General features: G+C 42.5%; 1 protein-coding gene across 2 annotated transcripts in view; it reads left to right on the plus strand.

Moving 5' to 3' along the window:
* Positions 1-18,981, plus strand: part of LOC138260021 (zinc finger FYVE domain-containing protein 1-like) — a 118,231-nt gene that overhangs the window by 24,535 nt on the left and 74,715 nt on the right. For both annotated transcript variants that reach the window (XM_069208088.1, XM_069208090.1), the window contains exons 3-4: positions 15,172-15,389; positions 16,599-16,705. In XM_069208088.1, coding sequence (XP_069064189.1) covers positions 15,172-15,389; positions 16,599-16,705 — 325 coding nt within the window. The remainder of the gene's footprint in view (positions 1-15,171; positions 15,390-16,598; positions 16,706-18,981) is intronic.

An 18,981-nucleotide genomic window follows, 5' to 3' on the forward strand; every position in this document is an offset into this window, starting at 1 on the left:
AAGGGGATTCCAATAATTGACTTCTGTATCCATTTGAAGCTTCGTCGATGCAAATCCTCTGTTACAAAATGGTGTGAGAGGATGTTGCTGTTGAAAAGACCAACATAGTGTGTTTTGTTTATTCTTTGCCTGATTGTACTTTATCACAAATGGCACAATGAAGTGAAGTAATGCATTTCCAAAGTTCACCTTTCAGGGGGACAAAAGTGAAGCAGAGCTTTGAGAAGTAACGTAAGTATTCTGAGTGTCTTTTTGTACCTAGTCCCCCAGTCATCTCAAGTTTTGCAATAATAATAATAACAATAAAAATATAGTGCTGATCATAGCAACATATCTTATTCAATGCTTTCTGCTACAGTTTTATTTCTTCATTGTATTCTAAATTTTAAGACAAATCTAGCTTTCGTTCTTAATTTAGGGACATATGAATACTGACTGAATATTAGTGAGAAGGTATTGAGTCGATACAGTTATATAAGGCAAACCCAGATTTCAGTAATTGGTCCAAGAAGAGGGTTCTACAGGCAGGGTGCTGATACAAGGACCCCTAAGGATTTGGCCACAGAGGTTTTTGTCCTACTCCTTTTTTTTTTTTTTTTTTTTTTTTTTTTTTTGGGGGGGTATGTAACCAGTTTCTGTGTTAGTTGTTATATGTCAGGTTGTGTGGCTGCCTACTTTGTTTTATGCTTTTGTCTCATAAGACCCGTATACTGCCCTTGATTTTCTGCTAGTGTTTAGACTGGCTGTTTTGCCTGTCGAATTTTATTAGGACGAAAATACAGCAGGCATAATGGCTGTGGCATCTGCATAATTTTTCCTTTGTCCCAACTTGTTCCATTTAATTCTTGTTTCCTTAGTGGAATTTGTGGGGCTGAATCTTTTCCAAGAAACCTATGGGGAAAAAAAGTGTGGGGGGGGATACTCTATCGTCTCCTATCTGTAGTCTCCACTGAGTTTCCCCCATGTTCCTGTCTGTACCAACCGTGGCTAGTGGCAGCTCATTCTTTTATTTGGGGTGCACAACTGCACCCAGTAAAGTAGCCTGCTGCCCTCCCCATTCAAATTGAGTCCAGAGTCTTTGAGCATATTAGTCTGTTCCGTATTTTTTTAAATGTATTAATGTATTTGCTGTTCATAAACATTGTGTGGTACAATTGAAATAACCTTTGGAGAAATTAGAACAAATGGCTATGTTAAATTATTTGTTAAAGATCAGTAAGGCTACCCGTAACTGATCACAAATATTTGCCTGTGGGTAAGATTGGTAGTAGCAAAGTAAAGGATGCATGCTTCCCAGAAGAGGAAACTTTAGCACTCACATTTTCAACTATGCTGTTCTTTGCTTTAGGGTGTGTTTCAATGCAATCCGCTTGGATTCGCATTAAGAACAGTCACCAGATGGGTGTGCTCCGTGTAGTTAATGGTCCCCTCCTTGTTGTGTGTGGAGAGCCCTACTAAAACTCCTTTATGAGGAGGAAGTCTGTACCTTAGACGAAGTGCCCGCTTGTTTAAATTTTAAGGCGTAATCTGTGATTGGCAGTGGGACACAGCCAGCAGCTTGTACTTGTAATTCTAGATGGGAGTTGGCCCGCAGCTCACTGAACATCGTTAAAACCAGGATTTGCATAGATCCTACTCGTCAGTGACTCCAGTTTGCAGAGCTCATTGCTGCCCGCTTCCTCTTGGATGAAAAAAAACCCAAAGTGCTCCTGAGATTACTTTAGAAAGCATTTTGAGATGTGTTTGAAAGAATCATTGATTATGTCTGTAAAAAGAAGAATGACGGTGTGGTGTGACTAACCTGTTTGAGTGCCTCTGTAGAGGATTGGAAAATGCTGGTTGTGCAGTTGTGTGATGGTTGACATATTGACATATGATAGTGGATGTTTGAGTGTATAATGCTGGATGTTTTTGTATGTGATGGTGGGTGTTTGGTTGTATGTTGTTAGTGGTGTTGGTGGATGATTGTGTATTTCGTTTTGGGAGTATGCAGTGCTTTAAGTGGGGTGGATCCTGCAAGGCCTCTGATCCAGCAGGAATTAAAAACTGACTTTAAAACTTGTTCCTACAAGGCCCTATTTTCATGTTCTTAATTTCACAGGCAAAAACACTGATTGGTTTCTCAACAAGGACTGTACAAATCCTGAAAATAATCAGTCAGAGATGCAGGGTCTTTTTGCATTTCACATGTTTCACTTCATTTTACATTCCCTCACAGTATATGCTTTTTCCTAATGTATTTCTATTGGTTTTTGTCATTCAACATAAGTTAACTGCACAGTAAGTACTGTGGAGTGAGTTGCTTACGTGTGTGGATTCGTTTAAGTTGACGGTAGGTGTTCATGACTGGAGACAATTGAGATCCCTGGAGTTGAGATTGAAGGCAGTGTGAGTTTCTCTGACCGTGAGTGTGACTAGGTCATAAAGGGGTTCAGACTACATATGCATCCAATCTTTAGCCTCCCTGCAGAGTTTACAGAGCAATTGTCATTACCATTTAATTTGAAAGTGAAAAGGAGACACTTGGCATCAAAGAAAAAGAAAATGCTGAGTATAGGGGGAAGAGAGAGAGAGATTGGATCATGCAGAGCCTGTTACCCCATAAACTATTCTAACAAGGTCTATTAAAATATCAAATTCCTCTTTCCTGGATTTGTGCAATTATACACCCAATTGGCACAAAATGGGTTAAATAAAATACTAAGAACTACTGAACCAGAGCCCCTATAGATTCCACTTGAAAACTCTTTGGTAAGTACCTTTTTGACCCTCTTGACCCCTGGACAATGAAAACAACTTACGCCCACTAAATCAATACAGATTTAGATCCAGCTGTTCTTCGTTTGACAAAATCATTATCTTAAAGCTACTGATGGGCAAAAGATTGAAAAGGAAACTTAAATTATACACTGAGGGCCTGATTCTAACTTTGGAGGACGGTGTTAAACCGTCCCAAAAGTGGCGGATATACCACCTACCGTATTACGAGTCCATTATATCCTATGGAACTCGTAATACGGTAGGTGGTATATCCGCCACTTTTGGGACGGTTTAACACCGTCCTCCAAAGTTAGAATCAGGCCCATAGTATGTATATTATGCCTCAGATTTTCATAGAGGGACCTGGAAGAAACCCTGGAATAAATTGAGTAAATGATTTCTGAAACGATGTTACTGTTTTTTTGCTATCATTGCATTAAAGCACTTGGCTACGAATTAAGCTGACCAAAAAAGACCTTTCACCTAGAATGATTATCTTAAACAGTCTTAGACAGGGCTGTATCTCGTCCTCCTCGCTCTTCTCTCTATACATTTAGGATCTTACGATATATCCAGACCATCTGGATAGTCTTGCACCAAAACTAGGAAATGAACCCATCACTTACCTAGTTTATACCAATGACATTATTATGTTTTCGCCAACACCTGCAGATTTGCAAAACCTTCTATCCAACTTAGCAGATTTAATCAAAAGAAGGACCTTCAAATGAATTTTGGAAAAACAAAAGTAATGTTCTTTGGCAGGACCTGAAAGGGTCTAAAGTGGACCTTTGATCATAACCTTATGGAACAATTCCCCTCTTATGATTACTTATGGGGTAACAGTAAGTAACAAATTATTCTTGTAAGATCACGTTGTAAATAGAAGGTAGAAAGCTGATAATGTCACAAAAATAAATCATATGATTTTCCGGCATCTCTGGAGGATGGGCTATTAGCCAATCTAAAGTAATAATTTCAAAGTTGATACTATCTCTTCTGTATTCTTGTCATTTTCTAAGAACAAGCAATACTCCAAATCAATAAAATCATCATAAGAGAGATAAAGTCTTTACAGAGCATACATTGTTCCACACCAACGGCTAAGTTACGGCTCGAGTTAGCACTACCATCATCATTGGATTACACTATATTTCTGAAATAAACTTTGTTTGCAATTGTATTTCAGCTAAAGAGAACTCATTTAAAACATGCAATCGTCACAAAACTTAGCAGAACTGAATGTTCATCTCATCCTTGGTGTTCAGTTCCCCCCCAATAGCAGACTAAGTAATGAAAACACTTTTGAGAGTTCTGAACATGTAGATTACTCAATCAAAACCTTCACCAAAACAAGTCCAAAATATCTAAGTCGTACCTTGGAAACTTCTTGTAAAAACAGGCACTTAAGGTTCTGCATATTCCTATAGCACAATTTGCAGTATAGTGGAATAATTAGTTGTTTTTTAATAAACTTTTTGTTTTCCCCACAAACATGCAGCTCTTTATAAAGCACAATACATTGGCATTAGCTTGAATCCCCACATCAAGAGTAAATAAACACCACATTATTTCCATATCATTACATTATGTGGTCTCCACACATAAGCCAGCATAAGTGCAACGGCCACAACAGACCCACCCCCATTTGAAGCGCCCATGGGCATATTTACAGAGAGTAAAACATATTTCTGCCCACAGTGTGTCAATCTTCGTAGAAAACAGTTTCATTCGGCATACATAAGTAATATATTGTCAAGTATAACCAGTTCCGTGTGCATTCAGTCTGATATTTGCAGGGTGTCGCCTACATTCCAGGTGCCTCCTCACCCCCGATTCCAGCCAGGTAAGTCTGATATGGCCCCCAAAAATCTTGTGGGCACCTACAGCTTGGGAGTAGTTCACTGTATGCGTCTGACTGCGTATTACAATACAGCTTGTCCTTGTGCCAGTCCTGTAGAGCTGGTAGAGGACCAAGAGCCTCACACCAGGTCAGAGTACACAAATCATGCACCACAACAATGCACTCCTGCGCAGCACTCACTACCGGACTTCTAAGGCCCCTCGGTGACGCTCACCTATCCTGTCTTTACTCATTTTGTATACCAACATTCACAGACTTTCAGATTCTGTCATTGAATGTTACCAGACCACCAAATGATCCACGGTCTTGCACTATGCCCATCGCTTCCTTCCTGCATTTCTGATGCTCCAGGAGTTGCACTCATTGGGTACCCAGTGCCCCTTTTTACTCCATCAGGGTTATGATAGGATCTATCATGTTGGATACCTCAGAGGAGCCCGAGGGGTAACGATTCTCCTTCATAGTTTATTCCCCACGACAGTTACATGTACACTCGCTAATCCCCGGGGTTGAGACCTTGTCCTCGAGGTCGGGGTATAGGGCTGTATGCTGAACCTAGTGTGTGTATATGCCCCCTGCATCAGTTTGTTTCTTTTTTTGGGGGGCCACTCTAACAAATTTAACCGTGGCACTGCCTGGAGGTACCACTGTGGTGGGAGGGTACTTCAGTGCAGTCCTTGACCCGGAGGCAGACTCTACAGGTGCTCCCTCCAGACACCGCTGCGCACAAGCCCTCAGGTTATCCAGTTGGGTGACTGCCCTTGGCTTGTGCGACACATGGCAATTGTGGAACGCTGGGCGACAGCAGTACATACACACACCTTGGCAGCGCACTGCTCCCACAAGTGTATAGATCTCATATTCTTGCCTGCCACTGATTGCCTGCACGTTTCCGAGAAACAAATTCTCCCACATGGGATCTCTGATCATGCCCCTGTGTCCAGTATGGTGGTTTAATGCATGGAATCTTCAGGACAAGACATGTTCCCAGGACCTAGCTGATGAGCTCCAAACATACTTTCAGATGAGAAAAGGAACAGTGCAGTCTGCTGGCACCCTATTGGCGGGTTGTAAGGCCAAATCAGCAGGTATGCCATGAGTATTCTCAGAGAGAAAGAGAAGATCAGACTCCAGCAACTGACCTGGCTGGAAGCCTGGGCCCTTTGGCGAGAGGCGCAACTCTGTTGACCCCCTGGTGGGAGCCCTCATTACAACATAAGCCTGTCCGGGCAGAGATTTGTATTCTTTCATTTGAGACAGTTGGTCAAATGTGGCATGTCTCCCTGGCCAGTGTATATGAATGGGGTGACAAAAATGGCAAGCTGTTGTATTGGTCAGCTACTCAGCTTATTGCCGGCTGGGTGATTACTGAGATAGTAGATGAGGCCAGTATCCCCAGCACTCAACTGTGTCAATTGTCCAGATGTGTGCCAGCACCCATGACTGCCGACTGAACTCGACTCCCCCCATTTGGAGGATATCCCATTGCCTAAAGTGTCCCATGTCGAGAGGCGTGCACTAGATCAATCTGTCACAATTGAAGAAATTGGCAGCGCTATGTCTGTCCTGCCATCTGGGAAGACACCCGGCCCTGACGGATATTCTACAGAATTCTATAACAAATATAGGGAGATGCTCTCTCTTCATCTGCTTCCTCTCTACAGTGATGCCACTGAGATCGGACACATGCCTTGGGCGCTTGACAGTGCGACCATTGTGGTCATCCTGAAGTCAGCCCCCCCATTCGTGTCCCCCCCAACTACCTGTGCAGCATATCGGACCATCTCCCTAATTAAAGGAGAAATTAAGTTCTTCGCCACACTGTTAACCACATGCCTACATCCAAACCAATGTGGTCTTGTCAGACGGCTGCACGCAGCACTAGCCCATCAACACCTCTTACAACCCTCAGTGGCCCTACTATTGGTAGATTTTGAGAAAGCATTTGACACAATAGATGGGAGCTATTTGTCTCAAGTCTTACAGAATGCGGGTATAGGCCCTTGCTTCTGTGACTACATCATACTGCTATAATCTAACCCGACTGCATGAGTACAGATCAATGGTGTGGTTTCTGACTCATTCCCAATTTGCCGTGGGACCAGACAGGGCTGTCCCCTAACACCCTCCTTTTTGCCCGCGCTATTGAGGTCCTAGCCTGGCTCATCTGATGTAATGCACAGTGTGAGATAGGAATGGGACACGGGACATGAGGACCGCATCGCACTTTATGCTGACAGTGTCCTTCTGTTCCTCTCAAAGCCTGAAGTGAATGGCCACCCTTGTGTCCACGTTGACTGGAGGCCTCTACGCTGAGGCGTGCAGTCTACAAGTTCACCACACAATTCAATTGTGGTCCCGCTACATCCCCTCGGGGAAATTGTTGAATGTCAAACCACTAAACCAGTGCAGTGGTTGAGCTACTGATATCTAGGTATTCAAGTTGTGCTCCATCCTTTGTTGACATGGAACCTAATTTTCCCCGCTAATCGGTACGGTGTAAATAAAACGCACTCAGTGTGATGGGAAGGATAGCTCTTGATAAAATCATGGTGCTGCCAATATTCCTCTACCTCTTTCAGAACTTCCTGCAGATGGTGTCCCGACAATGGTTCAAGTAAATTGACTCCTTGGCGACATCTTTTCTCTGGCACAACTGGCCCTTGTGGGCTGTTTACGAGCACTGTATGATGGCGGTTCAGGCATGACCAATTTATAGCTCTACTGTTTAGCCTCTCACATCCTGGTAATAAATGACTGGCTCAATAGGGTCTGGTCCGACCCAGAATACAAGGTGGAATTGACATCATTGGGGTTTGAAAATGCAATGGGCATGCTCAGCAGCACCTGCATCCTTAAAGCTTTACCAGATGTGACCCCAATTATTTTTCTCAGTTTGTGGACCATGTTGCGTAATACTAGGTGAGACTCCAAACTCACTCGGCAAACACCACTTTGGCTGTGCAAAACAGCTGATCTGCAGGGATATACTCAGAGGGATGTCATTGGTATTTCCCTACTTAGCGATGTTTAATCCAGCACCCAATTATGCTCCTCTCAGGAACTTCAATCCTCTTATACTCTATTGCAAACAAAATTTCACAAATTCCTTCAGCTGCGACATGCGCTGCAAATACACATTTCCTCAGGCATGACACGCCCGAATGTAGTCCCCTAGAAGCCATTGTTGAAGTTTGGTGTTTCCAAGATATACCGTACGTTAGTCATTAACACCTCTGTCACACTGGAGCACCTATGGACCCGGTGCGACTGGAGGATGACAAATGAGGTGATGCCATGATGGCTACCTGTACTAAACTCAGATTAATGCAAACATACTACCTATAGGGTGCTTGCCTCACTCCCATTCGCCTTCATAAGGCACACCTCCTTCCGAGCCCCGCATGTTTCCGCTGCTTATATGCTCCTGCGGACTTCTATCATATGGTTTGGACTTGCCCAGTTATTGTGAACTACTGGACTGGGGTGGCTGAGGAGCTGTCAGCAGTGCTGAACTGGGAGGTGGAACTCTCACCAAATTACTCCTGCTTGGGACCGGGGCACGAGTGCTGATCGGGCATTGCTTGGAGTGACCATGGTGGCCAAAAGGGACATAGCGTTTTTCTGGAAACCCCCTAAACCTCTCTCCTTACCTCAGTGGCTTTGTGGAGTAGACTGGTGTGCCCATCAGTTAACTCCGTTCTGTGAAGCCAGGGGAAGCTCTCACAAACACACCCGGATCTGGAGTGAATGGTTGGATCACTTTGGGCTGGCTCATTGCTATAGGTATGTGAAAGATGTTTCCCCTGATGTTTTCATTATGGACTTGCTGCTATATTATGTATGACTGATGTTCTGTTTTGTTGGTGCCCAGCAATAGCTGGAAATGATCTGGTGGGTGTTGTTCTCAAAACATTAAAAGTGCTTATAAAAACAAAAATGTGTTGTGCTCTTGGGATAGGTGGAATGGCATGGGTTGCATCTTCTCTTCCTGGGATTGGGTGGAAATTACCTGCACCCACTCTTAAGCAAGGCATGGGGGAAATGTGAAGGCATGGGGAGAATGTGATTGGCCGACAGGTCCTGTTCTGGCCACGGGGTTTTCAAAGTGAAAATGCCTTTTTCTATTTATTAATCTCTTGCCTGCTTGACAAACAGGCCAGCAAGATGTTTTTATAAGTGACCAGGCTTAGCCGCATGCTTATGAATCTTTTAGCATCAGGTCTTCAGCTAAGCCAGTTTTATTTATTTCCCCTTCTGTTTTCGTCCCAGTGTTTGCAAACATTAAGTGGTTAAGAGGAAAACATTTTTCTATGTTCATTACACTCACACTATTGTGCAATGACAGTTGGTTTCTATTGTTCATTCATCACTTTTTGGCCAGTCAAACCTTTTGGAAAAAAGACGTACTTCGTGAATTGTACAGTCCCGTTTTATCTAACATCTCCAATTAGAACAAATGTTACCAAACTGAAAAAAGCACTGAATGGCCTAAAGGGCGCTGTGCCACAAATATTTGATGACCATCCCTTTAGAATGTTCTGATTTATGTGCACACAAATATGTCCTATAGAAAATCCCATTTTATAAGCATTTGGAAATCGGTTTTGGGACCTCCTTATAACGTTTGCACCATTTGATCTACCCGCACCAAATTTGCCTTGCTGTAAAATATCCTCTCTTACACATTTGTTCTCCAAGTTTGGTGCTGATTGGTCAAGAGTAAAGATTTTTTAGGGCTAACAAAAATAGATTTTTGTATGGAGTGTTATAAACTATTTCGTAAAAGGTACCCAATACACTTTCAAGTCTTGGGCATGGGGGACAGTACATCAACTACACAAACAAGGACCCGCTAGCCTTTATCAATCTACGAAGAGTAAATCTTCAATCATTACTAGCCAATCATTACTTTAAAAAATATTTTATTTCATTTATTGTGATTGTTCATAAAAAGTCATATTATTGACATAGGACCTTTCATTGATCTATATATGCAACATAGTTTCTTCTTTTAAAATTACTTTCAAAATATAAGTTTTTATCATATCAATTTCAAAGACAAAGAATTAAAACACGGCAAATCAAAACAAGCCCCATACCATTCTTGCATACATACCAGACAATCACACATACTCAGAACACTCTCTTCTCCCCATCCCCCCCGGAGGTCTTCTTAATGGCACAGAGAGGAGACCCATTTGAATCTTTCATCGGTGTTTCTTAACCTGGTTAATCGTCAAACCATTCTCACATCTGTACCAGGCATTCACAATGTCACACGCTCAAAACACTCTTTCCTCCCCCACCAGAGGTCTTCTTAATGGCTCAGAGAGGAGACCCCTCTTCAATCTTCCATCGCTGTGTATTCACCTTGTTAAGCTGTGGAAGATAGAAGAGGGGACTTGACAACTGATGCTTCCAAGCTGCTGCCAAATGTTATGCAGATTCATCACACAATGCCAAAGTTATTAGGAAATAAATGCTTTTTTAGGAACCCCCCTTTTTTTAACTGGGCCCCCCTGATAGATCTGTGTGAGTTTTAAATTGCAACGAGTAATCTCAACATACTAAGTTTCTGCTAAACTTGTTGCTTATTTATCAAATGGTGTAAAGGCTTTAAGCGAATGGGTTTTCATCTGATATGATGTACAAAAGTGTTTGACCGTTTAGCTTATCCAGCAACTTTTTCAAATGCTAATATCTAAACAAAAACTGAGCACGAAAAAAACACTTTTTGAGAAGCTTTCTACATTCGTGCAAAGTTGGGTGTAGATCCGTTCAGCAGTTTTGGACTGCCGGTCCTAAGCTCCATATGCTTAACCCATGCCAGATTGGGTGCAGATCTATCCATCGTGACCAACATTAAAGGCAAATATAAAAATGTATTTTCAATGGAAAGTGTGGCTGAATCATAACTGCAGAGTGATGACTGGCATTGTGAAAATTCATACCGTGCACATGTCAAACTTCCCCTTCCACAAGGAAGAATTGGGGAGAGGATTACCTGTGTGAAGGTCTCAGCAGACTTCACCACCTTATTCCTGGAGCGAGTTCATTTTAGTCCCTTCATCCAAATTGATTGTTGGTCTTATATTGGTAACCCGTCTTGGGTGGCAACTGAATGCCCTGCAGAATCTGGTGTCAGGCAGTGTTTCATTCACACCATCACTGTCCAGAGTTGAAGAAAAGATCTGAAATGCTTGGGGGGTGTGTCTTCTGATGCCTTGTGTCAGCCTAATATTGCTCCTTTGGCCCTTTTGCTCCCACCAATAGTTTGATCCCTTCTCTTGAGGAAAGCCTCCCCTTAGGCTGGGATCTCGCATCACGATTCTTGCTGCCCACCTGCTGATGTCAGCAGAATTGAAGCCACTGGATGTGTTGCTTTTGCTGTGTATGTAAGCGCATTCTACAACAAACTCCACCTGACTGGATTCCTCCAGAACATTCACCTCAGATCTTCAGATCCACTCCTCCACAGGCATGCAGGAACCCATATCCCTGCAGGTAGTTTCAGTCGCACCCGACACAGCAATAGTGATCCCCTCTGGTTTTGGGCAGTGCTTTATTGGGTTACATGAGCATCAATGTTCAAGAAGCAAACACCAACATGAAAAATTATTTGTAATCACACTAGCTTCCATACAAGGTGCTGTGATTGTCTTGGGGATGATGATCCTGCAGTAAAACAATAAACATGTTTCTTTCAGTGATTTGCAGCTGCCACATGCTTTTTCGACTCTGCTGAAATCAGGATCAAACATCCATGTGTATCAAACTGGCCATGTACTGTTGAATTGTTACTTTGTTCATATTATTTCAATAAAATTAATATTCATAAAATGAATAGTGTGATACATGTTTCTAATGTACATTGTCTGTAGCTTTATATAAGAAACCTGAATGGTAGCAATGTAAATGATCAGTTTCACTATTTTTCAGTCTGTGTACTGCTGTTGTATTAGGAAGTATGAAAAGCAGAGCCATTCCACTGAGTTTTCCAACGACATACGTTTGATGCACAGAGGCATTTGCTGGAAGTACATAGCTCCTTCCCCTCCACTTTTGCTGTATGAGATTAATATGCTACAAATAATCTCAAAATATCCCAATGCAGAAGATTCCCCCTGCTGCAAAAATAATTGTTTAAATAAAGCTGAAGTACTTTGCTGATCATCTATTTTAGCTGTTTTCCCGTTTATGGCGGGGTTATAAACACCCGGCATCCCTCGTTTAAAAGTCTTTGATACTCGGACGCCGAACACGCACTAAAATAGTTGGACGGGCGGCATACGGCCGGGCCCGTCTTCCTCTCTTTTGTTTCTCTGGTTACCGGCCCTTGCGATTACCGGGATCACCGCGCAGCAACTAATATACTTCTTTCAGGTAAGGCTGAAATAGCCTTTGTCTTAAGAACGTGGCTACCCAAAAACTTTTAAATTTATTCTTGAGGGTGCCGCGGACTTTCCGCTTGACTTATACACTTCATAAACTTTTTAGTCTCCATATATTTTTTCTCTGGTCCTATTGTATTTACCATAAATGTTATGCTTTTGGCCTATTCCCCCTTTTTTTTGCAATTAGTGACCCTCACCCCTGACCATATACATTGCCATGGTTTTCCTCTTCCCATTTCTTTTTTCTCTTTTTTTTTCTCTTCTTTTAGAATCTTCATATACTTTTACCCATTTGCACATCGTGAACAACAATTTTATTTCAATTGAAATACTACCTCTGGTATGTGTTTTTTTTTTTTTTCACGTCGATTAACTTTTTTAACTTGAATTAACTTTTGCTATTCTATGTCACTCCTTGGTCTTCAATGGGACTTCAGATTTACTGGCTGAGGGATGCTCCCCTTTTTCGAGTCTCTATAATGCTATTCGCACTGGTTTTCTATAAGGAACTCACTTTATTATGTTGCTGTGCACACTCTTTCACGATGTATTTCTTGAACTCTATCTTGGACTTTTTCCCCTTTTTTTTACTATTTTTCCTTGCTGGTTCTGTCAACTACACATGATTCGATATTGGTCTCAATGAAGTTATTGTTCATATACATCCTTTCTTTTTGCAACTTTATTGTAATCTTACAAAGCAATTGTGTTGTGTTTTGTTCTTTGCTACATGTATGTAAAATAACATCTTGTATGTTAATGTTTTGTCCTTTTTATTTTACGTATGTCACTATATCATCTTACTTTTCTGTATGGTTATATGTTACTTTGCAGCCCTGAAGAAGCCCATCTGTATAGGGCGAAACGGGTTGGCTGCTTGTCTTCATGAACTTATTGTTGTAACAAGCTTCTCTGCTGCTTGTCTTCACAGATTTATTGTTGTAACAAGCTTCTCATACCAATTAAAGTTTTCGGGAAGAAACCAACAGAAACTTCGTACCATTATTTGTTCGATAGTATTGGACTTCCTGTACTCATTGTATTTTATTGGATGTTTTGAAGTAGTGCAACCCCTAATTGCTTTTACACTGGGAGCCTGTGCAGGCTCTCTCCAGCCCAGCATCTGTGTTGCTGGGCTGGAGAGAGCCTACTGCACATGTTTGTTTGGCTGGCCCGAGACGACTGGCCAAACACATGTTCTTTGAGGGGGAGTGCTGTGCACTCTCCCTCACTGCCTGTCACCCCTGTTGCCCCGCCCCTTTAACAAATGAAATGAAAATAAACATGGTTTATTATCGTTTTGTTTGTTAAATGTTTTGCAGCTTTTGCTGCTGGTGGTGGGGTGATGTTCCTCTGCCCTAACGGAGGAGCCGCCCCTGCTTAAGCTACTCAGTGCTTACCATTCGTTGGCAGTATTGTCACATTCATTTGCTTGCGTCTTGTTTGATGTCTTTCCTTGTCGGTGTTGAGTTTGTTCCTCCACTGGACCATATCATCTTCACTTGTATCCTTCCACTGCTCTCTGTTAGGGAACTCGTTTTTTACTTTTGGCTTAAGCTATCCTCGAGAGTGCATGTATTTTCCAACTGTCTCCCTCTTATACTGCACTTTTCTCTCACTCTGTGTTGCTCTCATGCCATCTGCTTTTCTCCCACTTTGTGCTGCTCTCTGATGTCTTTTTGCTTACATATGACACAAGTACATGTGTTATCTGCTTCTCTTGTCTACTTCTTTCCCCCTTCCTGATCTGTGCTCTCTTTCGTCTATATGCTACTTTCCCCCACCATGAGCTGCATGTTGCTTTCTCTCGCTCATATGCTTTTCTGATGTTATCTCCCGCTTGTACTTCTCTCCTCACTCTCCATGTGCTGCTTTTCATCTTACTCCTCGCATTCTGTCCTCTGTTACCACTACCTCCAACATCTGCTGTCCTTTATTTTTTAATTGCCATTGTTGTGCTAAAAAGTCTTCATTTTTTTATTTACTGATCTTAGTGGTCTCTGCCTTTCTTGGATCAGTAAATAAAAAAAATCAAAATAAAAGGTATGTGCTTGCGTATGATAAATGCGGTCATCAGTGGAATGAGGCAACCGCCATTGTACATTTTTAAAAAAAATGTATCCTAACAATGCTGCCCAGCATTCTGATGCTGCAGAGAGCACTGCACTACCAAAAGACATTAGCAAAGCCAATAGGTCTAGAAGGCTAGACCTTTTGACTTTGCCACTGCTTCTTCTTTGTCGTTGTTCGGCCTCTAGTCTGATGCTGTACTGAAAAACAATAGGTATGTCGAGCTTGTGAGGCAGATAAGGGGTACATTACCTGTCATGCTGGTTTGGAGGATGGCTCGAACTGAGAGGGAGGACCAGTAGAGTTCTATTAGTTTGGGGTGGTTTCATCATGTTACTTCAGAGCATTGATGTGGCGAGCTCCAGTGTGTAGGATACAGTGGTGGGGAGAGATACATTATTATATAGTTCGAGTTATTTGCCTTGAGCATCACCCTCAGGGCAGCATTCTCGGCCTTGAGTAAGAATAGTAAGTATGCCTCCTTGGCGGTTTGGAGAAAATTGTAGTATTCCTAAATATTTGAGGTATGGAGTTAGAATAGTAGATTTACCTTCCCGGCATCCAAAAAAGCTCTTTGCTGCCCTCAGGATACAGATGAAGACAAGAAATGTGTTTGTACTTAGTGGAGAACAGGTTGGTAGCGGAAGTGTTGTGACTACTCTTGAAGGTGAAGCATGTTGCAGCTATTGCAGCAGTGAAACCTACAGAATACTGGTGGTTAGGCTTCGACTAATCTCCATAGAAGGTCTTCATGTCGGTCAAAACAGTAAGTCGTAGGAAGGATGAGTGACTACATAATAGATTGCTGTTTCCAACTTGTCGTAGGTTTTTTTACCTTGCCAAATGTGTCTAGCATTGATTACGCTGAAGAAGTATGGTTTGGGTAATTCATCATCTCTAATCTCATAGTTGAATATGGAAAATATTTTAAAGTCTGTTTATGTTTTGGACTAACCTTTACACCATGGCATTTGGGGTTTCTGATGAGTGCGTGGCACCTGGAAGAAGTGTCTGGAGATGAATGTCATACAAACTTTTGAAATAAAAATAAAATAGAACATAATGTTGCCTATTTTACAGGCAGCAAAACCCTATGGACTGCGGAGATGCAGCTTCAGAAGAGGTTCAATGACCTGAATCTGACTGCTGATGCCTTCAGCTCCATGCGCTACGTGGGCACACAAACTGTTGTCCCTCCCACTGATTTCTCCAAACTGCAGGAGGTGGTGAAGCAGAATGTGAAAGACACCTCATCTCGCTCCCCCAGACCGCCAGCCATCGTTTATAGTGCTTTGAAGGTAAAAATAATCTATCTGATTTCCATTCTAACCTGCCACCGAGCACACCATTGGCTGTTGCTGTCATCTCGCAGTCACAGTCCTGGATGGATTTTGTTTTTTCTCCTTTTTTCTTTTTCTGTTGAAACCCCACCCAATCCCATTTTGCTTTCACCTTGCACTGTAAACAAACAAGTGAATAGTGGTTTGTAATTTGCACTAATGGCTGAGGGTTGAAGGATGTTTAAATGCCACAAGACCTGAGACATCAAGTGTTCATGACATAAAACCTATGCCAGTTCTACGTATATGTATTAGGTTTTCTTCCCAGGATCTGTTTACTTATTTTCCTAACAATAAAGTTGTATAGTGGGCTATGATACTCTCCAGAAGGTCATGCTTTAACCTAACATTTGCCAAAAGCATTTTTGATTTTGGGGGCCCCTGAGGTTCCTTATCTACACATATTCTGTGTTGTGTACTTTTCTCCGACTTAGTAGATAATTCGTATTAGGCATTTCTAGGAGCCACGTGAAAATCTATAGATGCAGTGGTGTTATGATGGTGTTTCCAGCTAAGATTGTGGTGTTGCTTTTAGAGCTGATTGCAAAGGCACTTTGCATGAATGCCGATGCGCTTTGTGCTGGGTTTACTGCATGAGCAACAGACACCAGGAAGGGTTCTGCAGCATTTCTGGTGCATGCAGTTTTATAAGTGCAAGAGACCCAGTGGTGTTCATAACTGGTGACAACTAATGCAGCCCGCCCAGCCCCCTCCCCCTGGCCCCTCCCACACACAGCCAGCCTGGGTTTTCCCGGAGCTCGTGTCCTGTGATTTGAGACCTATTCTAACAGACCCCAACATCCCTGCCGTCCTTAACTTCAGAAATGGGGTGTTTATAAAAACTGAATGTAAAAGTTATCTTGTTGTGTTGAGTCTCTGTATGTGAGTAGCAGTTCTCTGAGTCATCTCCCCCCACATGAATGACAGTTTTCTGAGTCATCTCCCCCCACATGAATGACAGTTTTCTGAGTCATCTCCCCCAAATGAATGACAGTTTTCGGAGTCCCCTCCTCTAGTGCCTGTAAAGCTTGCATAGGATTCTTTTGACTGCTCATCCTTTGAGCTCATGTTGGGCATTTGCCCTAACGGTTGACACTGAAAGTGCGATCCTAGACTTCGTATGAGTGAACGATTTCTGATGGTCATTCTCCTCCTTGTGTCTTCCAGGCGCTGAGTGACCGCTTCTGTGGGGAGATCCAGGATGAAAAAATTGCTCTTTATTCCTTCTTCCCGGATGAGTATTTCACCTGCTCCTCCATCTGCCTGAGCTGCCAGTGAGTGCTGGGGCCTGTTGAGATGTCACTTAAAATAACTCCTCACTGTGAACATCTTTTAAATAGAAAGCTGTTAACACGTGCCATAATAAGAGTACTGTAAAGACACCGTCCGCGCCTTTTCATTGGCAAGATACTTTCTTGTAGTGCTTTTTTCTGCCAACAGCCCTATCCTGAACTTTCACATTTATAGAAAGTCTTAGGCTTGCTTTCACTTTTAGTTATACTTGATTTTTGAAGAAAGGTGTTTCATTGCTGTACATAACCTTGGCAACACCAGTATTAACATCTCTCCGATTCCTGCACACTGCTGTTATGTCTTATTCCTGAATGAACCAAAAGACACATTTTTTTGTGCTTTGTATTAATTTTATTTTTAGTGTTTTTATAGCGCTTGTTTTGAGAGGCGGCCAATCACAGATGTACTTTTCCAGATCATACATCTGTGATCACCTGCACCTTAAGTTCTTTTTAGCCTGTGTGTTTCTTTTTTCACATTTCTTGGCTCTGCCCCCTTTTGCAGATCCTACCCACTCTTGCCATTACAATTAAACCTTTAAATGAAAAAGGTGTTTCTTTCTAACATCTGAAAAATATTGTCATCATTTTTGGGGCCATAGTGAGGTCTGCACTAACTATTCTTTAAATCTCCCAAGCTCTTTGACATTGTCTCGAAGGCAGCAGATAAAGTCAAGCATCGTTGAATGACGTCTGAATTGGATCCCTTCTAGTATGTTTGTATTACTATTTATATAGCGCAAACCTAGCTAGGAAACAATGGAGCACTGTACATAACAGCGGGGTGGGCTGGGGTATTTGAGAGACCGTCATAGATAATGTACATCGAGTGGGGATTGCAAAATATATTTCACCCATTGTTTTTTCTTTTAGGCACAGGGAGATTGTGATTTATCCAGAATCGCAAAATGCTAGGCCACGCACATGTTATGGAGTCTGCAGCTATAACCACTAGGCCATAGCTCCTCCCATTTCACTTTGGTTGCCATCAGCTGGTTCAGTCAGCTCAACCAAGTAAAAGCAATTGCCCAAAGAACATGCCTTTGTCGTTGAAAGGGTGATTAGGCCATTGGAATGTTGAGAGCTCCATTGAATACAATGGAGCAGCAGTGGCCTGTATAAACCAGTATAGGCCCACTGCGCTCAACATTTCATTGTTCAAATACAGAGCCTCTGCCTTTCTCTTTCCCCTGCCTCTTCAAAATATATGAAATGGGTGGGTGAAAGGGAAAGGCAAAAGCTGTGCTGCAGGGCAGACTGTATCTCACAGAGTCACTGGACCCTTGGATGGAGGAAGTGGGATGCCCCTCAGAAGCTGATTTTCCCTCCATCAGCTAAACGAGAAAAAGCAGTTCAGCTGAGTCAAAGCGAAACAGCAGCTGACTTCAGACTCCTTTCACAGCCTGCACAGCTATTGCTGTGAATGTTTAATAGCTAACTGCGTAGCCCTGCATGTGGCTATTTGCTGTTGAACAATTTCAGCAACAGCTGCGAAACAAAGGTTTTGGAGCCTCAGGGCTTTCCACCCCCTTGAGCCCCAAGAGGCCTTTGTTTTTCTAACTAGGACAGTCTTTCCTCAAGGGGGAGAATGTTCTAATAGCCATATAGCCCGTCGTAGCCGGCTATACCAACCGTTAAAGGCCTGCTCCCTTGTTAAAGGCCTTTGCCTTCCGCTCAGGCCTTTAACGCTGGAGGGGGCCCTTAATGGCTGATATAGCCTGCTATGGCGGGCTATAAGGCTATACTAACCCCCACGTGGATTACTGTATTGCCCTTTGCTGTGGACTACCAAAAACCTGAAGCCGGAGTCTTCAAAGGGCAGAAAATGCAGCAGCAAGTGTAATAATAGAACTTTAAAAAGGACCATATCAGTGTCCCAGAGATCGCAACCTGGGGTCTGGGTAGTCTGCCGCATCTGGTTCTGGATTGCCTGTGTAGAATAATATATGCTTAACCTATACCTGTACCCCATAGTAATCTTCCATATTAGATAGACTTTCTGTGGCCGGAAATAATGCCCTTTTGACAGAGCTTTAATTCAATTACAGGAACAGTAAAAGAGGCACTTGTTCCTTTTCTGTGCAGATCTCAGCCTTTTAGAACTTGTCTACTCCCTTTACTAACTGTCTGTATGGAAAAGCCAAACACCATACTCTATTGTTAGGCATCATTTGAGACCAGGGCCTAGTGACCCAACGTGGTACTAAGTGCGTTATAAATACAGTACTACTACTACATTAGCTTACTGAACCCCAAGA

This window comes from Pleurodeles waltl, chromosome 9 (genome assembly GCF_031143425.1).
Source record: "Pleurodeles waltl isolate 20211129_DDA chromosome 9, aPleWal1.hap1.20221129, whole genome shotgun sequence".
Taxonomy (NCBI): Eukaryota; Metazoa; Chordata; class Amphibia; order Caudata; family Salamandridae; genus Pleurodeles; species Pleurodeles waltl.